Source organism: Thunnus albacares, chromosome 15 (genome assembly GCF_914725855.1).
Source record: "Thunnus albacares chromosome 15, fThuAlb1.1, whole genome shotgun sequence".
In the NCBI taxonomy this organism is placed as follows: domain Eukaryota; kingdom Metazoa; phylum Chordata; class Actinopteri; order Scombriformes; family Scombridae; genus Thunnus; species Thunnus albacares.
The window spans coordinates 24,119,672-24,136,563 of NC_058120.1; the positions used below are offsets into that span (position 1 = coordinate 24,119,672).

Here is a 16,892-nt window from a genome sequence, read left to right on the forward strand (position 1 = left end):
GAAGCCTGGTTCCTGAAAGAAGCCACCTAGCAGCTAGCGACCTGTCACTCAAAGCAGCCACGTACTTAATTACGCATAACTTTATGGCTTAATAAAATTTAAACGAGTTATAAAAAAATTCACCCCCATACAGTTTTTATGAAAGTGGAAATTAGCTATAGAGACTAAAACCATTTTTTGTACGAGGCTGTAAACATGTTTATTTCTGCTGTAAAGTTGGGCATTTTAACATGAGAGTCTGTGGGGAATGACTCGCTTTTGGGGCCTCAAGTGGTCATTTGAGGAATTGCAATTTTTGGCACTTTCGCATTAGCTTCATTTTTCAGCCCCGGAAGTTGTCGCTTGCTACATTCACACATTTACATTTACATTTTTCATTTAGCAGACGCTTTTATCCAAAGCGACGTACATATGAGACCGATAGAACACAAGCAGGGATCTAGTCAGGAGACAACAACACGAGTAAGTGCCATAAAGTTTATGTTTTTTTCCGTTTTTGTTTTGTTTTTATTGTCTTTTTTTGTTTTTTCTCTACCTACAGTTCATCAAGTGCAGAGGTACTCTGTATTTAACGCACAGACGTAAATGTAGCATCAATCTTATCAACCAACTTTCAGCAAGAAAAGGAAACATTTTATCTCCCAAATTGTTAAAATATTTCTTTGAAGCTAACAGTTAATCTCTCTGTTACCATTCAAATCCTGTCACCTCCAAACATTTTGTTCCTTTTCAACAGAAACAGAAAACAACTGAAATGATGAATTCCAAAATATAAAATTACAGATTAGACCCTTAAACAAAGATCTCAGACATAGATCATATCAAAGTACATTGTTTGAGTCAATCTTTCTTCACTTTGCTCTTTTTGACCTGAAGGACTTTGATGCTTCACAGAACTCATTAACTATCAAACAAATGATAGCATGCAGAGCTGCCCAAATCACATCTGGATGAAACACTAGATGCAAACTATTTTTAGTAGCAGTTTGGAGTGGCAGATGGGAGGGGGTTTACCGTGTTAGCACAATGGATAATAAACTACTTGTCAATCACTTATAATTCTGTCACAGTAGACTGACTCTCTCTGATTGATGGAAAAGGAAAGATTCACTCTCAGATACTATTGTTTCTATTTCTGGGCCCATTTTTGGTGTTTAATGGTATATTTTTTTCCGGTGAAGTGATGTCACATTTGGTTTATTTCCAGCATCTGAAACAGAGTTTTATTCTTGATGCTAAGATTTTTGATTATTTAAAACTCCTACAGTACATGTCTGATGGATTCTGATGGATTTGATTAATTTTGAAACAACAGTTCAACAATAATACAGGGAGAAATACATTGTGGAGAAGAAAGAGACACACAGGCACTGGTGTCAACAGACCAGAATGCAATACAGCAACAAAATGTTAGTGTTAAAAAGCACATTATGGATTAATATTTTCTCAATTCTTTCATTTGAAATGTCAGAAATTAGTGAAAAACGCCTGTTATAAATTCAAACAAACCAAGGAGATGTGTTCAAATTACTTGTTCTGTTCAATCAACACTCCAAAACCCCAAAATATTCAGTTTACTATCATATACGACAAAGAAAAGCATTGAATCCTTGTGTTTCAGAAGCTGGAAAAACTAAAACCATTAATTGATAAATACAAAATACGGTGGTTACTAATTTCCTGTCGATGACTAATCGATTAATCATCGCAGATCTACACACAACTGTTTTCTAGACTAGAAAACCTCTTTTATCTCCACCAATCAACAGCTGAGAGCTGCAAGTTCTTACCTTTTTTTTTTTTTTTTTGGATAGTTGAAATGCATGTTGGGAAATGTAGGAAATCACCACCTGAAGCACAAATACATGACACAAGATGAAGAGAATTTGCACTGAAAATTGCATCAAATGTCACAAATGAATGATATTCTAGAGTATCTGAGGGTGGATTTTTTTTTTCTTATTGACTTTCGGGCGTTGTGTGACATCATGGACACAAAAACAGGTGCCAAAACACACGTGCAAAGACTATTTGATCTACCGTAGGTGTGGTCGCTACTGGGAAACTGATCTAATCGATGTCCAGGAAACAGAGCTGATGTGATGCACTGTACTTCTTCCCCTAAAAACATTATTACTGTTTGCACAGTTATCGTTTGTTAGCGAAAGGAAATGATGATTATGATGCTTTCCGCTTTTGATAATCAACAGTAAGTGACCCAGAAAAAAACAGCCTACTGTATATTTTATGCAAGTACTGTATTACTTTTAACTGACTTTATGAAATGTTGCACTAGCATAAACCAGTTTATATGTGTCTTGCTTGGAAAATACATTTTTTATGACAACAGGTGCAAAATAGTACTTGAACTCTCAATGAGTAAAAATACTTGTAAGAACTTTTTTTTTCCTTTCAAGGAACGTGTGTAATGGATAAATTACACACATCATTATCTAGTTCAAATGTTTGAAACAGTATTGCGCAAATTTAGAAAAGAGCATCCCTAAAAAAACATTAAAAATGTTGGTATTTTATCCAAAAACTACAAGTGTTTTTGAGTTTCACTATTGTTTGGCTGGGTGTCTAATCACCATCTATATTTATCACAACTTACAGAGAAGCTTTCTAAAATTAATTTCTGTGTAAGTGAAATAAGCTGGTGGTCCTACAGTTTTACCATCTTCATGCTGTTTATCAACATGTGTTATGTGAGAGAAGTCTGCTGAACGTATAGAAATGACTGTTGGGTCCAGATGGTTTCTCTCTGGGAATTCTGACTGTAGTCCAGTTCCGGACAACCTACAGCAGGTTAGTCACGAGCGAAAGTATGGCGGTGTATCATTATGTCATGGTTTGTGGTCGTATGTATATATGTTATATTGAACACGTCATTGTATGGCACAACAAACATGGGGGGTGGACAAAATAACAGAAACACTTCATTTTGCAGCAGCAAATACTGTTTTGAAGACGGTCTGAAGGGATAGGTTCATAATTGTTTAAGTCTAGATTTTTAAAAAAACGGTCAGGTGTTTATACTGTATGAATATTGGTTTTGCTCAGTGTAATAATTCCTCCTGTTCATACTGACTATTAGAAGATCCTCTCCAAATGAGCTTATAGTGTAAGTGATGGGGGACTTGTTTTTTAAATATTCTCTGAAGATCAGAAAAAATTGGGAAAAAAATTTAATTACACACTAAAAAGACAGTAACTTTGAAATATATTGCCTTTATTTGATTAATTTGGGCAGCTGAAGCCTCATATTTGCTGCAAATAAACTTTCAAATATTTTTTGCACAGAAGGACGACTTTCACTTACATTTAAAGTGAACAATGAAGTGATCTCTTAATGGTCAGTATGAAAAGGAGGAATGATTACAGCAAGAAAAATATTTGGGCACATGACTATTGTTTCAGGACAGACTTGAAAAATTGTGAACGCATCCAGGTCCATCATTATTGATAGCAGCTAGAAGAGAGTCCAAAGAAATCTGAGGGTAGAGAGAGAAATGAAATGACATTCAACTGTGGCATCACAGTCTCCTATAGCCACCAGGACACCCCTAATATTGGGTTTTTGTTGAGACTGCCCGCAGTGTCAAATGTTTGGACACACTTTGCCATTCACTTGGATGTGAAAGTGTGTCCAAACTTTTGTCACCAATTTTACACATCAAGACCAGTTTACTCGCCATGGAGAATACAAGTCTGCCTTTATAATGTTTTCTGTGGCTCCATAAAATGATCGAAGCTTGAGCATGGAGACGACATTACACTGACATTACAAACTGGAGGTGTTGAAGACACAGACAAGACAAGTAGGATTTTACAAAAAGACACTTTTGAGTTGCAATATGAAGTGTTGAATCCACGTTTTTTTTAACTTGACCCGTACTAGGGACTAAAAGTTAGGATGTCTCAGCATCCGCTGCATTGATTTTAACCTTTTTTTCAATATGTCTCTGACAAGCCCCCAAACTTTATGAAATTTAAAGACTAAATAGCTAAAATGCACCTTTAAATCATCATTTTCATGGAGAATTTTAGAGGTCAGACATCGGTTGCCTGAATTGCTGTAACATCAATTGTGGGAAAAGTGTCAATAATCATGATGACATGTGCCAAAGACATTAGCAAAGAAACAAGTGGATAAAAATGACCACAGAGGTGACTCAAGGGGAATTTACTCCGGGGTTACTGTATTGCATTGTAAGGTGTTTCTGCTATTTTGTCCACCTCTTGCAGAGTATGTTTGTCCTTCCATGTTTAAGTGGCTTCATATGCATTTGAAATTTTATTTCACTTGTAAGGTGCATGTATGCAGGGTTTGGACATCACACATATGATTGTCCTTATTTCTCTTTGTGGACTCTTGTTGCTTTCCATAGGATAACTTAGTTAGTTAGACTTAGACTTAGTTCAGTCAGCTGGTCGGTGCTAATCAGATATGTATATAGAGGCATCAGTAAAGTGAAATGGTGGGCCCAAGATCAGGTAAAGTTTAAATAATTTTGTCCTATCTAACTATAAATGTATTAAAACACATATTAAAGTGTTGTATGCACTGAAAACTGAATTATTCAAAATGATAGTTGCTGAGCATAACTATCATGTGTCTTGTTATCAAAAACTGCTTGCCACTGCAACATCAAACCAGCTTGTAAGGCCTGGCTTTGTGCCTGCGAATCTGCCTTCAGCCATTAGACGTGCACAGAAAAGCAACAGAAGGAGTCTCCATTCGACAAATCCCTGTATTGACCCCCCGTGGTTGGAGCATCTGCTGTTTTCTACTTTGGCCATAGACCTGAGTATCTATGTCAAAGACAAAAATAGTTCCACTGAGAAGGTCAGCAGTGACATTACGTCACCTCTTTGAGAGCGACTGTTTTTGGAAAGATTTTGGGCAAGTTAAATCTGAAGGTGTCTGTCACATATTTATGCCAATTTGGACTGAGTGTTAAAGTGCACTTGTGTATTTGTTTATGTGTATGCAAGAGTTTTTTTACACTTGAATGATTTTACTGAAGCGAGCATCATTATTTAAACATAAACCTATTTTAGTTTTCTCCTAGCAGGGTAAATTTATTCCCTGAAGGCCCGAGGAAGAAACGGATCAGGCAGTGCAGTGCTAACTTTAAAAAAAATTTAAGCACTTGCACTGTAGCACTCGACATGCTTATAGTTTGTTTGAAAAGGATGCACTTCATTGAATGCACTTATTGTAAGTCGCTTTGGATAGAAGCGTCGGCTAAATGAATGTAATGTAAAATAATGTCATGTAATGCATATGTAACCTAAGTAGCTACGTAGGTTCCAACAGTGAACTGAAAATGTTAACTCTGTTTGAGTTCCTCTGTTTTTGTTTTGTTATTTTGGGATAAATGTACATATTTCTTCCCAGTGGAAAGTCCTATTAAAAATGTTTATTTGGGATGCACTCTACCAAATTTAGAGGTTCAGAGGCACTATACACCGAAATCCTGAAGTTACATGATTTTATCTTTAGAGCTGTAGCAATTTGTTGATTCATTAATCAGCCATTGGAAATGAATTAACATTAACTAACACAAAAAATATCAATTGATTAATTGTTGTTTGTCTTTTTTTTTTTCAAGCAAAAATGCCAAACATTTGCAGTTTCTGGCTTGTCAAATGTGAGGACATGCTGCTTTTCTTTGTCATATTTGATATTTCAGTTGTTTTTTGACTGTTCTGCTCTGAGAAATTGTGATGCTTTTTTCTTTCACAATTTCTTTAAAATATTTTTTGACATAAATTCAAAGATTAATTGAGAAAATAATTTAAATATTAATTTATAATGAAAATTGTAATTAATTATTTGCAGCCCAATTGTATAATTATTATTTTCTACATTTGCACCTTTTTTCATTATGTGATTATACTGTCATATGTTTTTAAACTGTTGCTGTGTACTGTGGAGCCCAGAAACTGACAAAATGTAGTAAACGTTTATCACACAAGTCAAAATCAATGGATCAATCACCACTCTGGACATACATGAACCCACCCATGTCATTAATATATAAGCATGAGGAAAATAAATAAGTAAATAGAGGAATATCATATTAATAATAAGCATAATAATATAATTATCAGTTTTTAAACCACCTGATTGGAGATTAAAGAAAAAGTATAATGCTTTTTTTTTTTAACACTCCGCTTCAATTTTTCTTTTTTTTATATAGCTTTTTATATTTTGGGGGGCATTTTATGCATTTGGTAGTTAGCAACAGTAGAAAGATGACAGGAAACAAGTGTTGAATGACCCCTATTTCCATTATTTAATTAACAGTATTATTTATTGATGTATCGTAGGTCTGATAACATTTTACTACCTTTTGTCAGTTTTGGGGTTCCATGGTGCACACGTGCTTGCAAAAGTTAAAGTAGAACTAAAATGAAAATAAATAATTTCTTAGAAATCCGCATGTATATGGTTGATGTTTGTTATGACTTCTGTCCTTTTTTTTGTTTAAATTGTAATAACCAAATAGATGAAATCTATGTTTAATTTATTTTTAGGGACAGCCCCCTTTAGCCACAACAGTGCTGTTCTCCAGGGCCTTAAATTTTTGTTTTTTTGTCGGTAATGTAATTTGACTGGTCCAATATCTGTTTATGTGGACACCAAAAATGGTTAGTAATTTTACATCAGTTTGAATTGACATACAAGTATTTAACCAGCTGGGGACATGACATTGTTAGCCATTGCTTTTTTCTTTGACAGTGGTCATTTTTTACATAATTGGACTATGAAAGAGAAACAGCCACCACTAACTTGATTCTCTCCTTTCTATAAAGTGGAATAACCACAACACTGATTGTGTGGGAGCTGCCAAAGACTGAGGAGTTGAAAGAACATGAACCAGATATGTAAAAATTAGTGGGAATACACACTAACATTTGCAAGATACTTAACCTAGCTTGCTAGCTTCCGCTTCCCAAGGGAAATATTTATACTTATTATTACTACTTATTTACAAACTATAAGGAGAAAACAACAACTCTTTTTTTCAGGAAATTATGCGCTAATTAAAACATACTTATGAATATTAAACAAAATTTCTGCCAAGTCAGTTCCGCTAGATGCCACTAAATTCTACACACTGCACCTTTAAGAACTATAAGGAAACACTAACATACATACATTGCACCTTTACATTCTTCCGGTTTCACAGCTGAGAAAGAGCTGAATAAATGTCAGGAACAAACTTACTGAAAGACCAGCAGATGAATATCAGCTCGAATTAAGAAAAGTCTTGCGAGTTTCATTCACCACGAACATAAAAAGACACGAATATATCATATTTTGGTTAAGATTTTCAGCGAAGTTAGTCATAAACATCGCTTCTTCTGCAGTCTTAATTTCCCGCGGAGTCAACGAGCGGATATACGGACAGCGCCAACCTACCATTGTAACCTACGCTGTGGTCGGAGGTGGTATTACACCCGAGGGTTTAACTGGATGTTCTTCACGTTGTTGCTCCCCAAGCCGCGCCCCCTGGTCTACAGGCCGTAACTGGACCATATTCAATTGGGATGGACATCAAGCAAGCAGCAGTGAACGTAACGCATGGAAGTTCCTGTCTCTTTAACAAAAGTCTAATGTCCAAGAAAGTCTGCGAGGCTGCAAAATGGACCTGAGGGAGCTGGCTGTGAACACGTTGGCCCAGAATAAGAAAGTCGCTCTTCTGATCGGCGGAGCTGGCGTTGCTGTTCTGGGACTCGGTCTTGGATATAAATACTTGCGAAAGCCAGAAAAAGTTGTTCGTGTAGGCGTAGTGTCGCAGATCCTCATTCACCCTCTGAAGTCTGGCAAAGCGGTGTCTGTGGCTCTCGCAGAATGCCAGAAAATCGGTTTGAAGTTTGGAGAGCTGCAGGATCGGTGAGTGCTGCAGAAAGCTGTGAGTTTATAATGTTCAGAGTGTCACTTATCACCTACTGACTGACCTGATTGGACTAAACACAAGAGTCAACTGTAACAACAGTATAACAACTGTAGAAAATGGTCACACAAACATGACCTGTCAACACTATTCATTACCGAGACTGTCAGCTTGGGTAATATAATAAGCTCAAAATGCTGCTGTTAGATTAATATAGTATTTAACCAACTTACACCAACAGAGCTTAAATGTAGACATTACTATGTGTCATTGCACCTTATGCTCAGTTTTCTAGAAACTATGAAACTAGTTTCCCTCTGAAATTCCTAAAAGAAATTAGACAAATTGCTCCTCTTCACCCATTTCTGCCAGGAGACGGAGAAAACATTAAAGGACGTGTTCACAGTTTTTCATGTCTGTCTTAAAACAACGGTCAGGTGTCCATATAAACACTGAAAGAGGTTTTCCTTGTTGTAATCATTCCTCCTCTTCATATTGGCTGTTACAAGATCCCCTTCAAATGTGAGTTTAGTGTAAGTGATGGAGGCCAAAATCCAAAGTGTGTCCACAGTCATTTTGTGTAAAAATGCATTTATAAGTTGATCTGATGCTTATATGAAGTTTCAGCAGTCTGAGTTAGTCATATCAAGTGGATATCTGCCACATTTACAGCCTTTTTTTAGGATCAAATTCCCTCTTTGTGTTTCCTCGGACAGTGTTTCCCTGTTGAACTGTGGTGGAAGTATAGTAACAAAAAGAGGGACTTTAGCACTAAAAAGACTGTAATGTTGAAAGATATCTACTTGATTTGACTCATTTGGATGCTGAAGCTTCATATTAGCTTCAGATAAACTTTTAAATACATTTTTGCACAGAAGGAGGACTGTGGATTTTGTCCTCGATCACTTGCATTGTAAGTACATTATGAAGGGATCTTCTAATGGTCATTATGAACAGAGAGGATGATTATGGCAAGAAAAATCTGTTTCAATGTTAATTTGGGCTCCTGATTGTTGTTTTTGACAGACTTGGAAAAATTGTGAACCCGTCCTTTAAGAAATAAATGAAAAATACTAAAAACTGAGACATTATTTTTGACTTGGTGAGGCAAAACAATGAGACTAAATTAATATAGTAAGAGGAAAACAAGTAAAAATGTTGACTTATCTCATAATATGGACTTACTATCCCATAATTCTGGCTTAAAAAGTTTTTAAAAAGTGTCAGTATCTCATAATTTTGACTTAATATCTCATAGTTTATGATGAACATTTACAATGAGCATTTTCATTATTTTTCTTAACCTGGATTTTCCCAGAAACGGACCTCCATAATTTTGCATCCCTTCTACTAAGTAAATAGATATGGTCCATTTACCTGACAGTAATTAGACTCAGCTACACAGTATAACTGGATTTGCTCTGACTAGACTGTCTGGCTGGTTGAGGTCCATTTTACTTCTCTCCAAGTAGACATCTAGTTTATTTCACCATTAGGGACACAAAGTAGTACAAATAAAAGCAACATACGCCTGCCTTTGTTTAGATTATGATCACTATCTGTTGAATTTGTTTTTGGAAGGTCATTTTCCATCTCTGTTTGTCCTGATTACGCTTGTTTGTGAACTTTGGTGGAGGCTTTCATCAAGACAAGGTCTACAACCTTGGAGGCTTTTCAAAGGGAATTTCCCAGTTTATTCAATTGTGCCAACAGTGATAACACATGGAACATGGGTAAATCAGGTAAAATACTAAAATGATGTAAATCTGGGATTTCTGCATGAGTCAGCAGCACCGCCACTGTATGCATGCCAACATGTGATGTCACCAGTCCCTTCTGTTTTTCTTTTTACACCCTTTTCCGGTGACTTTGCCTTGAGTTTGTGAAAGCTCAATGTGTACATCTGGAGGCTGGATACAGGAATTCAGCCAGGGATGCCAAATGATGCAAATGAGGGAAATCCACAGTTGTGTTTGTTTTTGATTGCAGGCACTGGCTGGTGGTCACAGACGACGGTCACATGGTGACAGGCAGACAGGAGCCTCGTCTGGTGTTGGTGTCTCTGACCTGCGAGGGAGTTCAAGTTTGTCTGAACGGCCCCAACATGGAAGAGCTGCGGTTTCCTGTCAAACAGCCCGACAACCCCGTCATCGACTGCAGGTCGACATCAGGCTTTAATTTCGGCACCGCAATCTTCTCTAATTGGATGTTTGTTTATTTGATTTGTTGATGCAGTTTAATTATCTTCTTGGCTGCAGCTTCATTAAAGATTTAACCGATGACGTCAGGAGTTTGTTTATAAAATATCATAATTACCTGACGATAATCAGTCATCTTTAAAATTAATAAAGAGATACAGACAGTAGATCTGCTCATTTTGTCAACTACAAACTTGATGTTCCATATTACTTCCAAAACAGGACCATAATAGATAGATAATGTTGATAACACTTGTTTCAAATGTAGGTGTGCACACTGTTAATCTGTCTTTTGCATCATTTGTTCCAGCTCTTTTTTTCAGACTTGTATAAATGCTTCTTGTTGTTTTTGTGCTGCAGAGTGTTTGGCGCTGACATTCAGGGCCGGGACTGCGGTGACGAGGCGTCTCGCTGGCTCACTCGTTGTCTGGGGGCAGAGAAGACGTTTCGCTTGGTGCACTTTGAGCACCAGATGAAGCCCAGGAGGCCGACGGAGATCGAGCCTCTTTTCCCACAATATGAGGTACTGACTTTTTGCAGGAATGTGTGTTGCTTTTTATTCTCACATTTTATGAATTGCAAAACACAAATCTATGCATTTTTCAAGTTAAATTACCACTGTAAATGAGATGCTTTATTTAGTGCTCTTCTAGTCTTTCAACCACTCAAAGCGCTTTACGGTACATGCCAGCATTCACCCATTCACACACATATTCACACACACATTCTCACACTGATGACAGAGGCTGCCATGCAAGGTGCCAACCTGCTCATCAGGAGTTTTAACGCTCATTCACACACACACACTCACACACAGCGATGACACAGCCTGCAGGAGCAATTTGGGGTTCAGTATCTTTCCCAAGGACACTTCGACATGTGGACTGGAGGAGCCGGGGATCGAACCACCGACCTTCTTATTAGCATACGACTTCCTCTACCTTCTGAGCCACAGCTGACCCCGTCCTACCTTAATTCTTTCCTCATTAAAATTCCTACCCATTGCATTTTTGTGAATAAAACAACAACTGATGTGTCATTTATGGCTAACTTTAAGGTGTTACCAGAAACAACCTGCTACATTCAGGAGATCTCCATTTGAGATTGTACTTGTTGGGTTTCCCGTCTATCCAGCAGGTGGCCTACCCAGATGTCGGACCTGTGATGCTGCTGTCCGAGGCTTCTGTCAAGAATCTCAGCAGCAAGTTAGAGAAAGATGTTACAGTGGAGCGTTTCCGCCCAAACATTGTCATAAGTGACTGTGAAGCTTTTGATGAGGTACGTGACTCAGCTTTGACTCCTCTGCACGGCTGCAAGATGTTTTTATATATTTTTCAACTTGAGATAAAGCACCTGATCTTTTCTTTCTGGCCTTAACAAAGAAAAAACGTGACAAACTGGCATGAAAAGATCAGATGAGAAGCTCAAAATGTGTAAAAAAATAACAGTTCTTATGTGTCTCTACACACGCAGCCCGTGAGGCTTTGTTTTGTTTTTCTCTCCCGTCTGAACAAATGATCATGGTCTTTTACGGCTGACTAATACTTCGCCCTTTTTAGTGTGAGCAGCGTGGACTAATTTTATCTCCAACTCAACAACCAAATGCTTTGCTTTTTCAGGATTCATGGGAAGAGCTCCAGATTGGCAGCGTGAGACTGCAGCGTGTAATGTCGTGTGGAAGGTAACACAGATGATGCTTCACACAGAATCACTTCATTTACCCAAAACACAGTGAATCCAAAGCTGCACTTCCATCACTGCTAGGGGTTTTTACTCCTGGGAAATTATATATATCTATTTATTTCTTCTTCTTTTATCTATTTGATGTTAACATGTTAGAAATGCATCCGTTTGTCTCACTGCAGAGGTTTATGATTTACACAATTTGCACTTCACGTTCGGATGTTTCAGTACAATCAACACTAAACTGCAACTTGTGTTCTTGCCAGATGCATTTTCACCACAGTTGACCCTGAAACTGGCATAATCAACAGAAAAGAGCCTCTGGAGACACTGAAAAGGTAAAAATTTAACTAAATATCGTTTCGAGAAGGTTGATATTTTACATTTTGGTAGTTGCCAGATTGGTTTGTTTTTAGTATAGACAGTAATGGTGCTGCTTTGTCCAGTCTGCTACAACTTAAACAAGAAGAAGAAGAGATTGACAGAGCTGCCGCTCCACACACAACGACAGAGGACTGATGACTGACAAAAGCCAATATTATTTCTGTTCATTATAACCGGGCTTTTCTTTAAATTATATTCAGCTTGTAAGTGTTAGCTCTGCGATAAAAACCTTATTGAACTGTTAAATGTAACATCATCCCCTAAAGTTACAGCCTATTAACAAAACAAGACCGAGTGCATGATTTTCTGAACACCTCACTTTTCATCTTGCACTTGAATTCAGCCACAGAACTTCTCAGAGAAGCTCTGAGTGGCCAAAGTCCCTCCCAGCAACACAAGACAAACCTAATAATGTTTAATACTGGTATGTGTGTTGTCTAGGTGCAGGCTAAAGTGTGACAAAGCTGCTTTTGTGTGTGTTATTTCCCATTTAAGACTAAAAAAACCTATTGCATACATACTTAAATTCGACAGACAAAAAATCGCTCTCCAACATAAAGCTGAAAATTGGGATACTTGTATGACAGTTGGGCTGGTTCTGGCAACACTGATGTTAAAAATGATTTAACATGAACGTTTTTAATAGATTCTTCTGTAGTTTTAATGTAATATTTTTGAAATATATGTATCTAGAATTATACTTGCATTTATGAGTTCTTCATTTATCTATAACTACAGTTTCCTTTATGTTTTGTGTATGTAAATATAGTTTCTATCCTGTTGATCCGTGTTTGGTCAGTCAAAACTGAACCAAATGGAAACTTTTCTTATTCGCTGAAGTAAATCTAGTCTAATCTAATCCTCTAAAGTATGTACATGTACAATGTGTTGTATGTAACCTCATAGCAGCCTTTTTCCTGTCTGATGTTACACCTAAATGCCTTTGAGCTCATTCCGATGACGATTCTTTCATAGCTATCGGCTGTGCAAACCGTCTGAGAAACACATCTACAAGTCGTCTCCGTTGTTTGGGCAGCTGCACACCGTGGAGAAGACGGGGATCCTGCAGGTCGGTGATGTGGTGTACAAGATCAGCCGTTGATAGAAGGAGTCAGAGAGAGACGGAGAAACATGAACTCATGTTTTTGAAAGAGGAAGAGGGCTTTTTTATTAGCACTATTGTTGTATAATCACTACACCATACTAAAGAAAGCACTTAAATATATGTAGTATACATAAATAATGACGAATCTAACACTAAAATAGTAAAAAGCACAAATATACGTAACAAGAAAAGATGTTTTTGAAACAGGGCTGTGATTCAGAGAGACCAATCCACTGAGATAACATTCAGTTAAACATATGACAGTAACTTTCATATAATGGATTGTATGAATATATTCCACTGGGCTGCTCAGATGTTGTTAACACCAATGGTGCCTGAATTAAACATATTTCTAACAACTGCACACTGTCTAAGTTCACTAGTTATTAAATCCTAAAAGAAAATAATGCTATTAAAGGGAGTAATGAAACTGCCTTAAGTCTTTGCAGTGTAATACTTTGCATGTGTAATTATTCCTGGAACAATCAGGACAGATAAACAACTGCGCATATGCAACCTCTTGTATTAGCATAATCTGCCATTCATTCAAATAAACCCTCTGACCCTCTTATGCTCTGAAGGCATGTGTTTGTAATTTGAAAAAAAAGAGGAGAAGACCAAAAAGAATGAAAATGACTGACCATACCTGTTTAAAACAGCAGTATTGAAGTTCCCAGATGACAAAATGACACTCAGAAAACAGCAAAAAACCAACAATTTGGATTTAAAAATTCTAAATGATAAGTTCAACATCATGTATAATACAAATTTTCTATAAGGAGTATTTTGGTAAATTTTTATGCTGTTCTATAAATGTTAAACGCTTCTGTAAAATCCCTAAAGAAATTAGAGAACTGAGCCTGTTGTGTATCACCTCTCAGGGTAAATATTTTCCAGATTCCTTGTTGCCATCTATTCGATATTTGTTTCTATAGAGCAGCAGGTCAGTGGGTCAGTGACACTTTGACTGGACAAACACAATCTTCTGATGGAAACAAAGATCAAACAAGTGACCTTTCAGTTAATGAGCAATCTGTGCACCTCTGCCACTGTCTCAGACCGGTAAGAAGTCAAAATGTGTAAATCATTATTCCTGACCAGTAATGTGAACTGACAGATTTTGGTCTCTTTTGCCCAAACTTTCACTAATGCCAACAGTTATATAATCTGTGGCACCTGTGACAGTAAACATTAATTACACAGAACGGCCCGTAGAGAGCAATGACATACAAAAAAACCTATAATTACCCTGTTAAATCCTAAAAAAAAAAAAAGGCATCTACTGCTTCTTCCTCATTAAATATTCCAGAATCTATAAAAATGTAAATATATTTAATTTCAGAAGTTTAACTGCTGGACACAAGATGTCTCCTACTTCACGTAAGGTAAGTCCATCAGTGTTTGTGCTCTGGAGGCTTCAAGTTTCCACATCACACTTGTATAAGTTGAATACTGGACCAGGATTGGCTCCAAACTAGTTGTGATGTCACAAATGATGCTTGTAGGCCGACACCCTTAAAATCAGATTTTCAGTGAGCGCAGAGAAACTTTCCATTTTCGGCAGATGAATGTAAAAACAGCCTTCAAGTGTCAAACTCTGCACATACATCGTTCTGCTCAAACATTCAACCGTAGGAACAAGAAGAAACATTTATTTTTGAGTGGAGGGGGACTTTAAAGAGCCTGCAAAGTGGATAAAGATATTTTCATACAGATTAATGTTTGACACTTGAGTAAAATATTTATAAAAACGGTCAAATTTACAGTTTTAAACAACCAGTGTTGGATTTCCAGGACAATTGGCTGCATTGAGAGCAGCTTATTTGGAATAAATAATGTAAAATTTGGTTTTAAACAATAATTCTAACCAAGCAAATAAAGCCTGACAGTCTGTTTAATGATGACAAAATGTGTAGCAGGTTTGTGAGGCCAGTTTGAACCATAATTTCTTCATGCAGTTTTTACTCCTGAATCAAAATAGACCCAAACAGACAGGTTTTGCGGTCATGCATAGTTCTTCATCTCTACACCGAGAGTAAGTTAAGGGATGATGCTACATTTCTCACAACGCTGACAGAGGTCTGATGTTAAAGCAAAAGCACTCTGGCTTCATCTTTAAGTGGAGCATCTTTTATCTGATAGGGCCAGCCACCACCATCTGCTCCTCATGAGTAATAGAGAATGACTAAGTGTTGGGATGCAAAGTCAGCAGGATTCATCCTCTGAGCACCACGGATATCTGTACAAAATTTCATGGTAATCCATCCAATAGTTTGCAACACATGTTAACCTCATCGTTGTTAGAAGATCACCAAAGTCTGCAGGATTCATCCTCTGGTAGCCATGGATGTCTGTACAAAGTTTCATGACAGACCAACAGACCAACATCACTGGAGCTGCACTGCTAACATGGTTCATAAAAATATAGATTTCTACCACAGAAAAAGAACTAAAGCATCAAAGTATTTTCATCTGGTGTTATGAAGGATGACTTCTGTTATCTTAATGATACTGTACAGTATATAGTACGCTACATTTCATGGTAGTTTGTACTACAGAATGTAGTAATGTTCACACTCCAGTAAATATAGAGTCTCTACCCCACCTGAGTACATGACTTCAGGCTGTAGAAGAAAACCAGAACAGTCAAAAGAAATCTAATGTGAAGGCCACGTGGCATTATGTTGGATTTTGCCACTCAGCTACTCAGCCAAACTGCAACATGTTGTTGATTCTCAGGAAATGTTCCGTGGATTTAGTGGACTAAACATTCACAGAGTTGCCTAAAGGCACTACAGACAGGCTGGTGCCTCTGCCGTGGACACAAGAAGCTGGATGCTCAGATTTGAGAATGATCTCTCTCTTATTAGATAATAAAGAGGTACTATTTAAGATTGGTCAGATAATAATGTTATGAAAACTATAAAGTCAATTTCAGATGATACAATAATGTGATACACAGTCAGAAGTTGATATTTCAATTCTGTGGTTAAAAGCAAATATCATAGGCAACATATGTTTTTACCTAAATGTTCCTAACATTTGAATTCATTCACTTATTTCCATGTTGGGCAACTCAACGCATGTCAACTTAATTGCAAGGAATTCCACTAAAATGACAGAAAACTGAAACCTGCAAATATCCTGTTTAAAAGGGGTCATCATGTTGTGTGTCACCTCACAAGTCAGGAAAGTGCCCCGTTGAAAAGTGCCGTTGTCCTTACACTTCAAAGTGTCACCCCTCTAACGGAGCAGCCACAGTTAATAACAAACAGAGCTAATAGGAGCTGTTGCACAACAGGAAAGAGCCTCTTCCAAATGTCTGTTGGGCCTTTTCACTGTCTCAAAATAGGTACTTTGGAGGAAACATTAGTGGATTTTTTTGTTGAAACAACAGTCACAAGTCCAGGAAGCAAAGCTGTGTAGCGCCACTATGTCATCTAAACTGGTGATGTTTAAGCACAAATGCATAATTACTGTTTGTAGGTCTGTAATTTTGAGGGGGTCCTGTGATTTGAAGAACCTCAACATACATGACATCATACAAAGGACACACAGTAGAGTTACTTACAAATCTACACTCACCATCACTTAAACTGGTTCTCATGCTTC

The 16,892-nt window shown here is 37.3% G+C and overlaps 1 protein-coding gene across 2 annotated transcripts; it reads left to right on the plus strand.

The window, feature by feature from the left end:
- The first annotated feature begins 7,534 nt into the window (after positions 1 to 7,534).
- On the plus strand, positions 7,535 to 13,644 carry marc1 (mitochondrial amidoxime reducing component 1). 2 transcript variants are annotated; one of them, XM_044375834.1, is made up of 7 exons: positions 7,535 to 7,909; positions 9,900 to 10,070; positions 10,469 to 10,631; positions 11,246 to 11,386; positions 11,728 to 11,789; positions 12,058 to 12,129; positions 13,151 to 13,644. In XM_044375834.1, exons 1-7 carry the CDS (start codon positions 7,659 to 7,661, stop codon positions 13,275 to 13,277), a joined length of 987 nt encoding a protein of 328 aa, XP_044231769.1. In that variant the 5' UTR covers positions 7,535 to 7,658; the 3' UTR covers positions 13,278 to 13,644. The 2 variants fall into 2 exon arrangements, with proteins under 2 accessions (XP_044231769.1, XP_044231768.1); XM_044375833.1 differs by having other exon boundaries at positions 7,536 to 7,909; positions 11,243 to 11,386.
- The last annotated feature ends 3,248 nt before the right edge of the window (positions 13,645 to 16,892 follow it).